Source organism: Equus quagga, chromosome 1 (assembly GCF_021613505.1).
Source record: "Equus quagga isolate Etosha38 chromosome 1, UCLA_HA_Equagga_1.0, whole genome shotgun sequence".
Lineage (NCBI taxonomy): Eukaryota > Metazoa > Chordata > Mammalia > Perissodactyla > Equidae > Equus > Equus quagga.
The window spans coordinates 63,201,596-63,214,865 of record NC_060267.1 but is presented as its reverse complement, the minus strand read 5'-3'; the positions used below and the strand labels follow the sequence as shown (position 1 = coordinate 63,214,865).

General features: G+C 55.3%; 1 protein-coding gene across 1 annotated transcript in view; it reads left to right on the top strand.

Moving 5' to 3' along the window:
- Positions 1 to 13,270, top strand: part of GABBR2 (gamma-aminobutyric acid type B receptor subunit 2) — a 328,536-nt gene that overhangs the window by 243,974 nt on the left and 71,292 nt on the right. The window contains exons 9-11 of the mRNA XM_046672560.1: positions 5,971 to 6,051; positions 9,556 to 9,706; positions 12,439 to 12,571. Of these exons, the coding sequence (XP_046528516.1) occupies positions 5,971 to 6,051; positions 9,556 to 9,706; positions 12,439 to 12,571 (365 nt within the window). The remainder of the gene's footprint in view (positions 1 to 5,970; positions 6,052 to 9,555; positions 9,707 to 12,438; positions 12,572 to 13,270) is intronic.

Below are 13,270 nucleotides of genomic sequence, written 5' to 3'. Positions count from 1 at the left end.
TGCTGCCTTTTCTTGTTGATCTGCGAGAGTTCGTTATGTAATCCAGGCATCCGTCCCTTGCTGGCTTTAGGCTTTGCGAATATCTTCTCCCATTCAGCCACTTGTCTATCAACTTACAGGCCTTGTTGAACAGAACTTCTTAATTTTGGTGTGAATAAATTCTTTTTTGTTTTTGTCCTGTGGGCTTTTGAAGTTTCTCAACAGTCATTTCCTGGCACCTGCATGCCAGGCCCTGGCTGGGCACAGGCGTGCTGAGAGGGGTAAGATACGGCCCCTGCCCTCAGGGAGCCCCCATCCAGTGGGGAGCAGACACAGGACGCCAGCTGGGTGTGACACGGGATAAGGGCCCTCAGAGGGGGCGCACCCGGCTCCACCTGGCAGAGTCTAGGAGGGCTGCCTGGGAGAGGTGCCATCTGGGAGGAACTCTGAAGGACCAGGGGGAGTTAGTCAAGAAGAGGAGAAAAAGGTGCAGCAAGTGTCAGTCACGGGTTGTGTTAGTAAGTGTCCTGTGTCCCCCAGGTGCTTAGCGTTTGCCCTGGGCCGGTTTGCCTCCGTTGATGGGCAGACCTACCCTTGGCAGGGCTGGTATACCCCCGGGCAGTTGGCCAGTGTCCACCTGGCCTGTTACCAATCTCGAAACAAAGGTCAATGAAGTTAACTTATTACAACTGTGGCTCTGCCATCTTGTTTGTGAAGATAGAGCCGAATGCGTGTGAGGATCGAGGCCAGCGCGGCTCGCGTCCACCCTGCTCGGCGCTGCTGGGAGGTCTGGTCTCTCCCGTGAGAGGAGAGCAACCCTCCAGGGCCTGTCCACAGGCAGTGGCCAGACGGGGGGGCACTTCCCGAGGAGTGGCTGGCCACTGTGGAGAGGGGCAGAATCCAGGCGCGGGAGCACCATGTTCCCATCTCTGAAGAACCACCAGGAACGGGAGGGACGGGATCCGCAGCCCCCGGCAGAGCCAGGACCCATGAGGGGAGCCTCAGGGAGCGGGTTTCAGCTTGGAAGGAGGAAGACGCTTCACAGCCGTCGCAGACATCAAATGAGAGGTGGAGAGGTCTCCTCGTCCAGCCCCCTCACTTGAGCAAGACCCAGGGCAGGGACCGGACTTCCTGGCTCCTCACGGAGGTGATGGCCAAGCCAAGACCAGCGCTGGGGTCCTGTCCCCCAGCCAGACTTCCTGCCCCCGAGTTGAGGAGTTTGTGGGAGGAGGTCCTAGAATGGAGTGATTTTATAGCCTCTTTGGTTTTCGTTGAGCCGAGGTCATCCTTTGGTTCACACCCAGGTTTATCAATGGAGTCCGTGTATGTGTAACGACCTTCAGACTTTGAAGGACACCTTGCACCCCCCAGTACAGATCTAGAGCCAGTTGAGGAAGAATGGACATTTGGGGGTGAGGGGAGCGGAGCCCGTGTAGCAGGGGGTGGGGACCCAGCCTAGGCAGGAGGCGAGGATCCCACAACTAGCTCTCCCGTGGGGGTAGCGGTGCGGGGGGGAGGCAGGGTCCCACCCAGCCCATGGATGCTCTCAGGCCCACAGCCAGAAAATATGGTCCGACTGGACTTTTTTGGCAGCCTAATTTTCACCAATAAGCCCTATTTTCTTCACATATCCTTCAAATCCAAAATTTGGAATGAAGAATGTACTTTTTGAGGAAAACGCTTCTTTTTTCCCCCCACAACAGGGACCCAGTATTACTCTGCAAGAATGTGGGCTCTTTGTTTCTCAGTGTTTTTAGCCTCTGAGAAGAGAGGGCGTCAGCGTCGGCGGGCCCTTGTCTAACTGGGTGGTTCCCGCCCCTCGCTGCACGTCAGGGTCAGCGTAGGGAGCTTGTAAATGCTGCCACCCAAAGCCACCCCTCAGCCCCATGTTCTCCTGTAGTGGGTCCACTTTGAGACCCAGGCACTGGGATCTTCTGGAACTTCCCCAGGTGATTCTCATGCCCGGCCAGAGCTGGAACTACCGGAACCCTCTGGCACAATTTGCAGATGGAGAAACCGAGGCCCAGAGACAGGGATGGTGTGTGCAGGTCACACTGCGAGTCGTGGCCACCTGCATGCAGCAGGGCTCAGGGGGTAGGGGTGCTGCAGGGACAGGCCCAACACTGCAGCCCCTCTCCCTCTGCTCACCCCCCACCCCCCAGGGGATCTTTCTAGTCTGTCCACAGCTTGCAAGGTCCAGTCTGTATCCAAATGAGTGGTTAGTGTTGTTGGCACGATGGCGTTGACAAAGAGCCCAGGGGCTGACAGTTGAAAGCGCTGGGTGCCTATCATGGTCACCACCAGCTGGACCACGGGCGCATGAAGAACATGGGGGACCAGCCTTCCACCTGCGGACCCAGGAGGGCCTGGGCACAGTGCGGGGGACGAGACTCTGTGCTGCTGCGGACGTCAGGAGCAGCCTTCAGGTTCTGCTCAGGAGCCACTCAGCCCACAGGAGTCGTAAGACCTGGGCACACCTGGGGCAAAGCTCCGAAACGAGGGGCTGTCACGCCGTGTCCTGAGCCCACAGCAGTGGGGTGCTCAGAGAGGAGGAGCAGTGCCCAGGGAAGGCTTCCTGGAAGAGGTGGTAGGGTTTGGGCGTGCTGGTTTGGTAGAGGGAGGAGAAGGCTGCCTTCCAAGCAGAGGGACCATTGTGGGGAACCCTGGCAGTAGGAAAGCATGAGTGTGTGGGGACCTAGCAAATCGCTCCCACTTACTTTTGTCACGGCTCAAATAACTACCGTTACTGAACACCTACTGTGTGTGTTAGGCGCAAGCCGGGAACTGCCTGTGTGTGCCTCCAGTCGTCACAGCCACTCTGACAGTTCCCATTTTACAGTCACGGCCCCCTGTCACAGGGCAGGCTGGAGGGAGGAGTTACCCTCCCTGGCAGGGCTGGCCCAGGCTGCAGTCACGAAACTGCCAGGTCAGAGGTTATGAGTTTCTTTTTAATCTTTGTATTTCCAGCCTCCAGCGCAGAGCCTGGCACATAATAGGCTCCCAAGCAGTGTTTGTTGAATGAATGAATGAAGTGATTAAACTAGTAGGTTTAGCATGAGCATCCTTCAGCACCAGGATGCGCAGGCCTGCCTGGGCCACGGATGGGGAGCTGACCTCGTCTTCCACCACCTGCACTGTTGCTTTGGAGGGATTCTTTGTCAGGAAGTACCTCGGGCGTGCAGTACCTGGCATGCAGTAGGCACTCAATAATTGTGGGCTGAATGACCAGCAGCCCTGCTCAGGACGGGTGGCGAAGTGCTCTGAACTCAGAATTAGGGGAGCAGGTGCAGGTGCGCACTTGGTCGCTGCCCAGAGCCTGGCTCTGAGCCTTCCCTCTACCTGGGGGAGGCTCCTCCCTCATCTAGAGACTGGGGCGAATGATGCCCAATTCATGGTCAGCGGCCGTGGGCCTCCAGACACTTCCCCAGGGAGGGATTATGGTCATTATGGTCGCCGTGGGAAGTTGAGTATTATTTTGGTGACGTGGGACGGGCCGGTGGGGCGTGTGAGTCAGAGGGATGGGCCCTGCGGCTGGGGGCACGTGGGGTGCCAGCCACACCACTTCCCGGCTCCCAATGATTTATTCCCATCAGCCTGCATATTTCATGTGCTGCCTCCCGCGCCACATAAATAAATCAGGGCATCCTCTGAGCGGCGGGAGCTGATGAGGCTGAGGACTTCAAAAGGCCAGAGCGAGGATGCTGGAGCTCCCGGCAGAGTCTGCTAATGTGACATTTAGAGGCTGTGACCCAGGCAAGTGACAGCCGCCTGCACAGTGTGACACCCCCCAAACAACGGGGAGACCATTGCGGGAAGAAGGAAGTGACTTTTGCCTCCCTGTTTTCCACCCTGCAGTCAAAGGGATGCAGGCGGCCACAGGGCCTGCGGGATTCCCTGTTCCTCGTCCTGCGTGTTTGTAGGGCCAGCAGCGCACCTGCGTTTCTGTGGAGAAATTCCCCAGGGCCAGCCCCTGCAGCAGCTCCCTGGGTGCAAGCTTGGAGCGCCTGCTGCCCGTCCCTTCGTGACCTCTGGGCGTTCTGATGACCAGAGTCTGGTCTGGGGGCAGGTGGGCTCTGCTCTCTGCAGTTGTTACCTTGGGAGGCACAGGGCCCATGGAGTGGGCATCTCGGCATGGAGCTGTCCCCTCTCTGGGATCCCGTCGAGGCAGCCACATGTCAGGGAAGAGCACGGGCTATGGGGGAAGTCCTGGGTTGGAGTCTGGGCTCTGCTCGCAGGATCAGGGGTCCCTGGCAAAGCACAACCTGCCTGAGTCTCAGTTTCCTCCTCTGTTCGGTGAGACAGAAACCACTGACCGCACCCAGCTGAGGCCTGGACCAGAAAGGCACGCACGTAGCGTGCCCCGCACAGATCCAGGCCCACCGGAGGGCTCCGTGAATCCCTCGGCCGCTCCCTGGCCACTCCCAACGCTGCCAAAGCCCTGGGGGCTCCACTCAGTACCCCTCACTCCTTGCCTTCGGCTCTCTGCCTCTCACCCCCACCCTTCCCCACGTCTGCTTCATCTCTGGTCACCAGTGTCTGCCCCGCCCCCCCCAGCCAAATCTGCTGACCCCTGCTCTAGGGGCTTGTCCCAGCCTCTCGGTGGCACGTGACGTTGCTGGCCAGCTCCATTGTGAACTTGTCCCTGTCCTTGGCTTCAGTGAGGCCCACTCTCTCCTGGCTTCCTGCTCCCTGCATCCTGGCCACCCCTCCCCAGTCTCCTGGCAGCATCCTTGCTCTGACACCCCGAGGCAGGTGCTCCCAGGATCCTGCCCTTGCTCCTCTCCCCTCCTCCCCCGGGACTGTCCCTGGGGTCTCCTCCCCGCCCCCTGCTCCACCTCTCGGCTTCCATGCCAATGGCCCCAGCTCTCTGTGCCCGGCCCAGACCTCTTCCCAGCTCCAGACCCCAGGACGTCTTCCCTGCTGACCCGTAGGCACCTCGTGCTCGCACATCCAAGCCGAAACTTGTCCTCTCTCCGTTCTCACAGCCCCACTGGGTTCCCTGCTCAGGGAATGGCACCTGACCCCCCAGGCACTTGCTTCACTCCCCTGTTCCCCATCTCCCCCACCCATTTGATCACCCAGTTGTCCATATTTCACCTAGAAAAAAGAAACCTTTGTCAGGTCTGATCCCCTCCTCCGTTCCTCCTGCCACCACCCAGGGCCAGATATCATCTTTATTCTAGCAATGACTAAAACAATGACCTAAACCCACCCACAGAATAGTATCAAGGATGAAGGTAAATTTTAAATGTGTCACTTAGGTCTAAAAATACACTGAACAAGTATGTATGGAGGAGACTGTGCTCGGTGTGACACAGCAGAACTGTGTGGCCTCTGAAAGATGCCAATTCCACCTCAGGATGCATTAATAGGAGTATAATTTGCAGGCTGAAGGAGGGGATGGTCCCCTGTTCTTGCTCCTGACCAGATCATGCCTAAGTAGATTGGTCAGTCCTTGAGTCCACACTCTATCTGGCAGACAGTGACATTGTGGGTTGTGGCCCAAGGAGGCACTTGGATTGGGTGTAAATTAAAAATGATGTTCCGCAAGGTGAAGTTGGGGCCTGGTACCAGGGGGATCATCTGTCTTTGTCTTCAAGTCTCTGGGGCTGTGCTGGAGCAGAGGGAGCAGAAGTGATCTGTGTGGTCCTAGATGGCAGAGCCAGGTGACAGGGGAAATTACAGAGAGATCGTTCAGCTCTATGACCAGGAAGAACTTGGTAACAGACAGAGTCCAGTTAGGATGGGAGTGAGCTCCCCATCCACAGGGTGTACAGCAAAGGATGGGGGACCAGTGGACAAGATGGTGTAGAGGGTTTGTTCCAGCCAGAACAGGCTGGAGGTCTCGTGATTCTACCTGGAAGAGGACTGGGGAAAGGAAGAGTCTGCAAGAAGATAGCCAGGGCTGGGGGCGGAGCAAGAGCTGGGACAGGAGCAGCCGGACAGCCCAGGACTCGGGATCTGACCAGCCACTGTCTTTGCTCCCCGCAGACAGAAGGGAGGTGAAGGTGGGAGAGTACAACGCTGTGGCCGACACGCTGGAGATCATCAACGACACCATCAGGTTCCAAGGTAAGGCCGGTGGGCTTCTTGGAGGAGGGGGCCTGCTCAGTTGCTCCCAAGCCTAGATATTGCCTAAGGGTTGGGGACAAGCTCAGAGTCCTTGGCTTCATGGGGAACAGAGAACCTCCTCTCCTCTCAGCACACACGCTCACCCACTGAGCACAGAGTCCCCATCACTCACGCAGGAGCTGGCTTCCGGCTCCTGGATGGGTCACTGGAGTTTGCATGGAGTGCTAGCTCTCACCAAGCCAGCTGCGTTTAAACCAATCGGCGGCCAGGACTAATTATTTTTAAATGTGGTCCAGCTAAATTTAGCTCTGTCTCCTCCTCTGGGAAAGGACTTGGTTGGGTTGGTAATCAGTCTCTCCACCGCTGCTCTTCCTGGAAGAGCATTCCCTCTTTTCTTCTGCTGGAGAACTCCTCTTCAGCTTCTAGAACCAGATCAGATGACACCTCTTCTGTGCAGCCTTCCCTGATTGCCCCCAAGTGAGCTAATGGCTCCCTTCTCTTGGCTTCCACAGTCTTTTGCCTCTGCCTTTCCCCTAGCCAATGTCACTTTGCATTGAGATTCCTAGGTTGGACCACGAGCTCCCTGACTAGGTCCTATTTGACCTTAAATTCCTGGCGCTAGCCAGGATCTGGCACATGTTGGAGGCTGAATGAGATTTGATGAAAAAATGAATACAGGATTGATCAAGTGAGTGGATTTATGGATGAATAAATGGATCAACAGTTGAGCATATGAGTCAATGAAACAGTGGGTGGATGGGTGGATGGATGGATAGATGATGGATAGACAGGTGGATGGACAGATGGACGGATGGATGGATAAGCGGATGAATGGATGGATGGTTGAATGGGCAGATGGATAGATGGATGGATGGACAGACAGACAGACGGATGGATGGATAAGTGGATGGATGGATGGATGGATGGGTGGAAGGATGGATGAGTGGGTAGATGGGCTTAACCAGTCTTAACCCCCTCAAGTCCATCCTGCCCTCAACAGCCGAAATGCCCTTGCCATCTTGCCATGCTGAAGATGCCCCACCTCTGCTCAGAGCCCTGCACAGTCCCCATTGCTCACAGCAAGGGACCTCACTCCATGGTGTGGCCCCAAGGCCTCCATGAAGGGACCCTCCCCGCTTCTCTGCCTCCATCCATGCCTTCCCCTCTGCAGGGCTCTCTGCGCAGAGCGCCCTTTTCTCCCTGCCTTCCTGGTAGACAGCCAACTACTCCTCTTCTGCGGTTCAGCTCTTCTTTCTGTAGCCCGTCCTGACTCCATCGGGCGGAACTTCCCTCTGCTCCTGCTTCCTGCTCAGACCTCCCCAGGCCTGAGGTTGTCAGCCGCCTGGTGCTGTCACTGGAGGCAGTTTGTGTAGTGTGTAGAGCACAGGCTTCAGAACTAGGCAGATCTGGGTTCAAATCCTGATGGCTTTGCCACTTACTAGCTTATAAAAGCCACTTAACACCTAGAAAACTGTTGCCCCACACACATACCACTAAATTGGGCATAACCTTCTCTCCCCATGAGCCTGTCGGGTGGATCAAGGAGACAATCTCAACAAAGTGCTCAGCCTGTGGTAAGCATTCGATAGACATGACTGCCTCTTGCTGCCCTTTCCTGTTTAAATGGCTAGTGTGTGGGTTCCTGGAGGATAGGGACTGTATCTTGCTTATCTTTGAGTCCCTGGTGCCCAGTGCTGGGCCTGAGAGAATGGATTGCGTGAGGAGGAAGAATGGAAACTCAGAGCTGCTACTGTTAGTGACATTTCTGCTACGTCATTGCCGCTTGGTCCCCTAACATCTTATGAAGATGCACTGTGTGGAGCGCCAATCTGGGGAGAGGGAAGGTGCCGTAAGGGAGGAGGAGACATTGTCAGTTTTCTGAAGTTGTTTCTACACAACCAGTGGTCGCCATAGTCCACATAGTCGTAGGTTCGTGGTCGCCATAGTCCACATAGTCGTAGGTTCGTGGTCGCCATATAACCTTTGATCCAAACCTCAGCCTCCTTTCTCAGTGGGCAGAGGGGAGCTTGTTCCCCGGCAAGAACTCACGGGCACCCCCAGGACGGCTCTTGGTTTGGGGATCCAGGAGGCACCTGGTGCAGCCAGGGCTCTGCGTAGGGGGAGAGGGGAGGAAAGTGGAGAGTGGGGAGGAAGTTTTCAGATGCTGAGCCCTCACTTCTGGAGGCAAGAAATGGTGTTACCTCCATCAGCTTGTGTCTGCTGTTGCCCTGACTTGCAGCCCTTAAAGCCACTTCTTAACAGTGTGACTTCACATGGAATTGCTTCAAGCTGTGCATTCCCCATACCGGCAGGTTCCTAGCTGTTTTGGAACCTGGCAGCTTCCCTAGACTGCTTAGATGCTTCAGACGCTCTCTATCCACTGAATGTTTCCAAACGCACTTGAACTTGCCAGCGGAGTTTTTTAAACACAGATGTTGGAGGGCGTTCTCAGCCCCTGCCGCCGCATCTGCCCGTCCTCTGCTTGTCTCTGGGAATGGAGGCATCACAGAGGCCAGGCCCAGGACGCGGCCATGGCGGGTCATGGTGTCCCTGCTGAGTCTCCCCAGGCTCCCAGGTTTGGCCGCCCCCGGGCATCTGGCCGACGGCACACATCCCCACTGGGGGGAACAGCCCCAGGGTCTCACAGTTCCACAGCAGAAATCTGACTGAAATAGCGCCTGAGAAAGAGGGGATTTGCAAGAAGTGGGGCTGGGGGGAGGACTGCCTGCGTCCGTCCTCCCAAGCCAGCCTGGACCTGGTAAAACTAAAACCACCATCCACAGAGATGAGCTTCTCTGAGGCCCTCAGGGCTCCCCCAGGTTCCTGGTGCCCTTGAAAAATGAGCGGGGACAGCTCTGCAGTCACACAGAGGACTGGAACCCCACAGTTTCTGTCCAGTCCTGGCGCAGCAGGGAGGAGAAGGCAAGCCGGTAGCCTCTGCCTCCCACGGTTGGCGAGTCTTATGAAAATGGAAAACCAGAAAGAGCATTTATAACATAATGACCTTGAGGCAGGAGATGGGCAGCCAGAGCACAGTACATCTCCGTGGAATTGACAGGCAACGTGTCTGCCCTGTTGAGGGATGGTCGTTATGAGGTAGTGCACAGTCCTTGACAGCCAAAGCCAAGGTCCTCACCCTCGGTGGCACCCAGTGGTACCCACTCACGGCCCCCAGCCCTGCACCTTCCGAGCAGCTGTTACCTTTGGGGATAAATGGTGATGGTTTTCCAACAGGGTAATTAGACCAAATCAAATTCTAGTGTTCTAATGGCTATTAAATGCACCACAAATCCCTTATTGATTCTATTTAGAGGAAGGAAGAAGTCCTGGCAAAGGCTCCCTGCCCAGCATCCTGGCCCACTGCTGGGGCCTGCTCTCCCGGTACATGTGTCCTGCACAGAGTTTGTGCTCGGGGCCTGGTGGATGTCCAGGACACCCAGGCACAGGTGGTCCTGGGGACTGACTGCGCTGGGCTCAGCTGACATCTTTTCCTTGGCCTTCTAGGATCCGAACCACCGAAAGACAAGACCATCATCCTGGAGCAGCTCCGTAAGATCTCCCTACCTCTCTACAGCATCCTGTCTGCCCTCACCATCCTGGGGATGATCATGGCCAGCGCTTTTCTCTTCTTCAACATCAAGAACCGGAATCAGAAGTAAGCCGCTCACACGCTGCTCCTGCATAAACTCTCTGCACTGACAAACTTCACGGACAAAATGTGGGAGCGTCACAGGACAGACTCTCCAGGGGCACAGGAGAAGTTTTTAGGGCGGTTGTCTAAAGTGTGCCACTCAGCTACTGGGACGTTATTAGATGTTTCGTGTGCGTACATGCACACACACACGAACACACAAACACACAGAGGCAGTGCTGATGGTTGCACAGGAAGGCTGGGCTAAATAAAACCCAAGGGTCCAAGTCCATATACCTCCTCGGGGCTGTGCCTGTGCTCATGCTCTTTGTGGTGGTCCAGGAGGAGAGAGATAGACGCAGAATTCCCTGACGGTCTTTGCCCCACCCCCAGCATCTCCAGGAAGCAGGCGCAGCTGGAGAGGATCCCTGAATTCTGTCCCCCACAATTCCCATCAGGTCAGCGCATAACAGCCCAATAAGCTCCTCCTTCGCTCCATCTCAGCTGACCCTCGGATAACTGTCTGGCTTACAGGGGAAAGCGCCAAAGCTCGGTGACGGAGGGCCGCTGCCTGAGGTCGCACTGCTGCGCGTGGCGGAACCCGTGCCCTTGGTTTCTGGTCTTGATTTCTGTTCCCACACACATACCTTTCATTCTCCAGAGGAGAACATCTCCTTTTCTGAGCTATTCTGGCCAGTCGTGGGTAGAGCAGGCCGCCGCCTCAGGCGATGGTGTTTACCACGCGCAGCCAGCTTCTTTGGTTTCCACGGCAAGTCCCTGAACCCAGCTGCCTGCCTTGTGGAGCGGCTGAGCAGGGGCACCAGGCATGGGCTTTCCAGGACACAGCCTCAGTGCCCACCCATAGGTGGCGCAGCTCTGCCATTGTGCCCAGAAGCCAGGCTGCGTGACCTCCCCAGCTGCTGGGAAGAAGCCTGATTCCAAGGAGAACGGGTTTTTTTCTCTCCCTGCTTGGAAAGGAGTTCGGAGGCTCTACACTTTTTGTTGTTTATAGTTTTGATTTCTTTTTTCGGTAGCAACTGCTTAGGTCAAGCCTATTTCCTGAAGAACAAAAAACAGTTTTATTCATCTGTTGTTTTATTTCATTTATCACCAGTAACACGTATATTGCCACAAAAAGATTGAAGCAACTTTCATCTACTCTGTACAAACCTTAAATGATGACCACACGTGGCAGCATTGGGCACAAGGCCTGGGCACGTAGTCAGCTCTCAATCAGTGTTCAGTTCCCTTCCTACCAGCCTCAGGAATTTCCACCAGAACAGCGAGCTGTCCCCATCTTAAGACTAGATTCTTTGACCACCCTCTCTTCTGGCAGTAATTGCCATTACTCTCTCTAATAGGCTGGCATCACGGGAATTTTTTGACTGGCCTTGCAGATTTAAAAATAGAGATAGGATATGAACATTACCATGGTTCCAAATCCTCCTCTCTTGGCTCTCCCTAAATGCTATGCAGTAAGGTGCTCTCCTCCTGGAAGCCCAGCTCCGGCCTCTGCCCTCCCCGGCTCCCTGTGGCAGTGAGAACGAAGGTGCCCGAGCAGTCATGGTTCACAAAAGGCCTCCAGGAACCCAGGCTCACCTCAGCTTCACACGTGCCCCAGGCTGTGTGGTCAGTGCTCCCATTTGATGCGGGAGGAAACACCACCAGGCCACAGGACTTGCCAAGGGTGCACCCGGCAGGGAGGCCGGGGCCAGCGCTGAACCAGCATCCCCAACTCAGAAGCCCATGTGTGGTCCACGGGTTACAGCAGGCTTTTTATCTCTCTGCCACTTTGACACATTATATTTTTTAAATGTGGAAGGATTAAGAGAACACAGAACACAAAAGAAAATGTTCAGGGAACAGTTGACCATAATGACAGTCTGCAAAAGAGCACCTGGACCATAGGGTGCCTGGAACCCCAGGATGTTCTGAGCAGATTGTGCTGGGGGAGCCAGGCACCTCAGAGGGTAAACTGCAGCTGGCTGATGGTGTAACCCAGCCCTGGCTCGCTGGGCAGCTGGGAGCCACAGCAGGATTCCTAAAGGAAGAGAGAGAGAAGCTTGTAGAGTTTGGGAGCATAAAGAATGCCCCCAACAGCAGCCCAGTGAAGACAGGAGTAGGGGTGGGGTTGGGGAGTCTGTTGTCCACCTCCATCACCTGGTGACGGGAGAGGTGTTCCTGCCCACACGTGTGGCCCTCTTTGTGCACAGGACGGTGCAAGTGTCAGGCCGCCACAGTGGATGCTCACTCATTACCTGGTGACCACGATTCCTGAGCAGCCCTGAATTCTCACCTCCGAGACCGGGTCCCCTCTGCACGGGGGAGCATGGTTTGGCCATCTTCTCCCTTGCATGGAAGGTTGCTGAACTTAAATGTAGAATCCTCTGGATTTGGCACGTCTTCCAAGCCCTGGCCAAAATAGCCTGTTGACTTAACGTTTTTGTGTAGACTGAGAATTAATGGTTGAAGAAGCTGCTGCTGCAAGCTGTCCCTAGAGAAGTGATAGGTGAACTTGAGCGAGGAAAAATCAGCAACTAGAAACAGGTGGCTGTCCGGGCTCCTTTGGTGAGGGGGCAACAGCCCCTCGTGTGTGGCACGGCCTTGGGAGGGGGTAGTGGAGGGAACCAGGGCTTTCGCTTTTCCCTCCCCCGCTAGTCTTGGCAGCAATCTACACCTATTAGCATTCAGAAAATGCTTGTTGAGGGCGTAACCGCATTAACAGTTCTGTCTGCCATCTCCCCTCCCCCTGGCAGGCTGATAAAGATGTCGAGCCCGTACATGAACAACCTCATCATCCTCGGGGGCATGCTGTCCTATGCGTCCATCTTCCTCTTTGGCCTCGATGGATCCTTTGTCTCTGAAAAGACCTTCGAAACACTTTGCACTGTAAGTCGTTCTCCATGTTCCAATGCTGTATGATAGAAGGTGTTCTTAGTGACCTCGGTCATCAAAACCGCAGGTACCAGACCCAGAAATGCCTGAGAAGATGCAAACAGGCAGAAGACGGCCCGTCAGCTGTTCCTGTGAGTCAAGGGCAGCGTGGTGCTGCTTTCGGACCAGAATGGACGGAAGTGTTGCCTGTAAGGTTCAGATCACGGATTTTACAGGCCGTGGCTAGAAGGCAGCCCACTGAGAAGTGACGGATAAGCTAGAAAGGGAGGGGAAACGGTACCATCCAGAAAAGCCTTGGCACCTGGGGTCGGGGTCAGGCTCTGCCCATCCACCTCCACCTCCCTCATGGAATGTAAGGACGGATGTCCATGTGCGTGACTTCAACTCGTGTAGAAGTTATCATGACCGTTCTTGCCTATTTAAGCAGTGTCCCTCAACCACTTTTTTCCTATTGCCCCCTAAGGAGCCTTTTTAGACGTTTTTTTCTAATCATCCCCCCATGAAATGTTAATACCAAAGATATACCGGGTGCTGTTTATGGACTGGATATGCGTCTATAGTTGGTACATAAAAGTCACATTTTTTCACGTTCAAGAGCCAGTGCTTGTCCCTTGGGGACTGTATCACCGCCCCCCCCCGGCCCCCCACTGAGGACGCAAGTATTTGAGGAAGCCCGAGACAGTGCAGTTTATT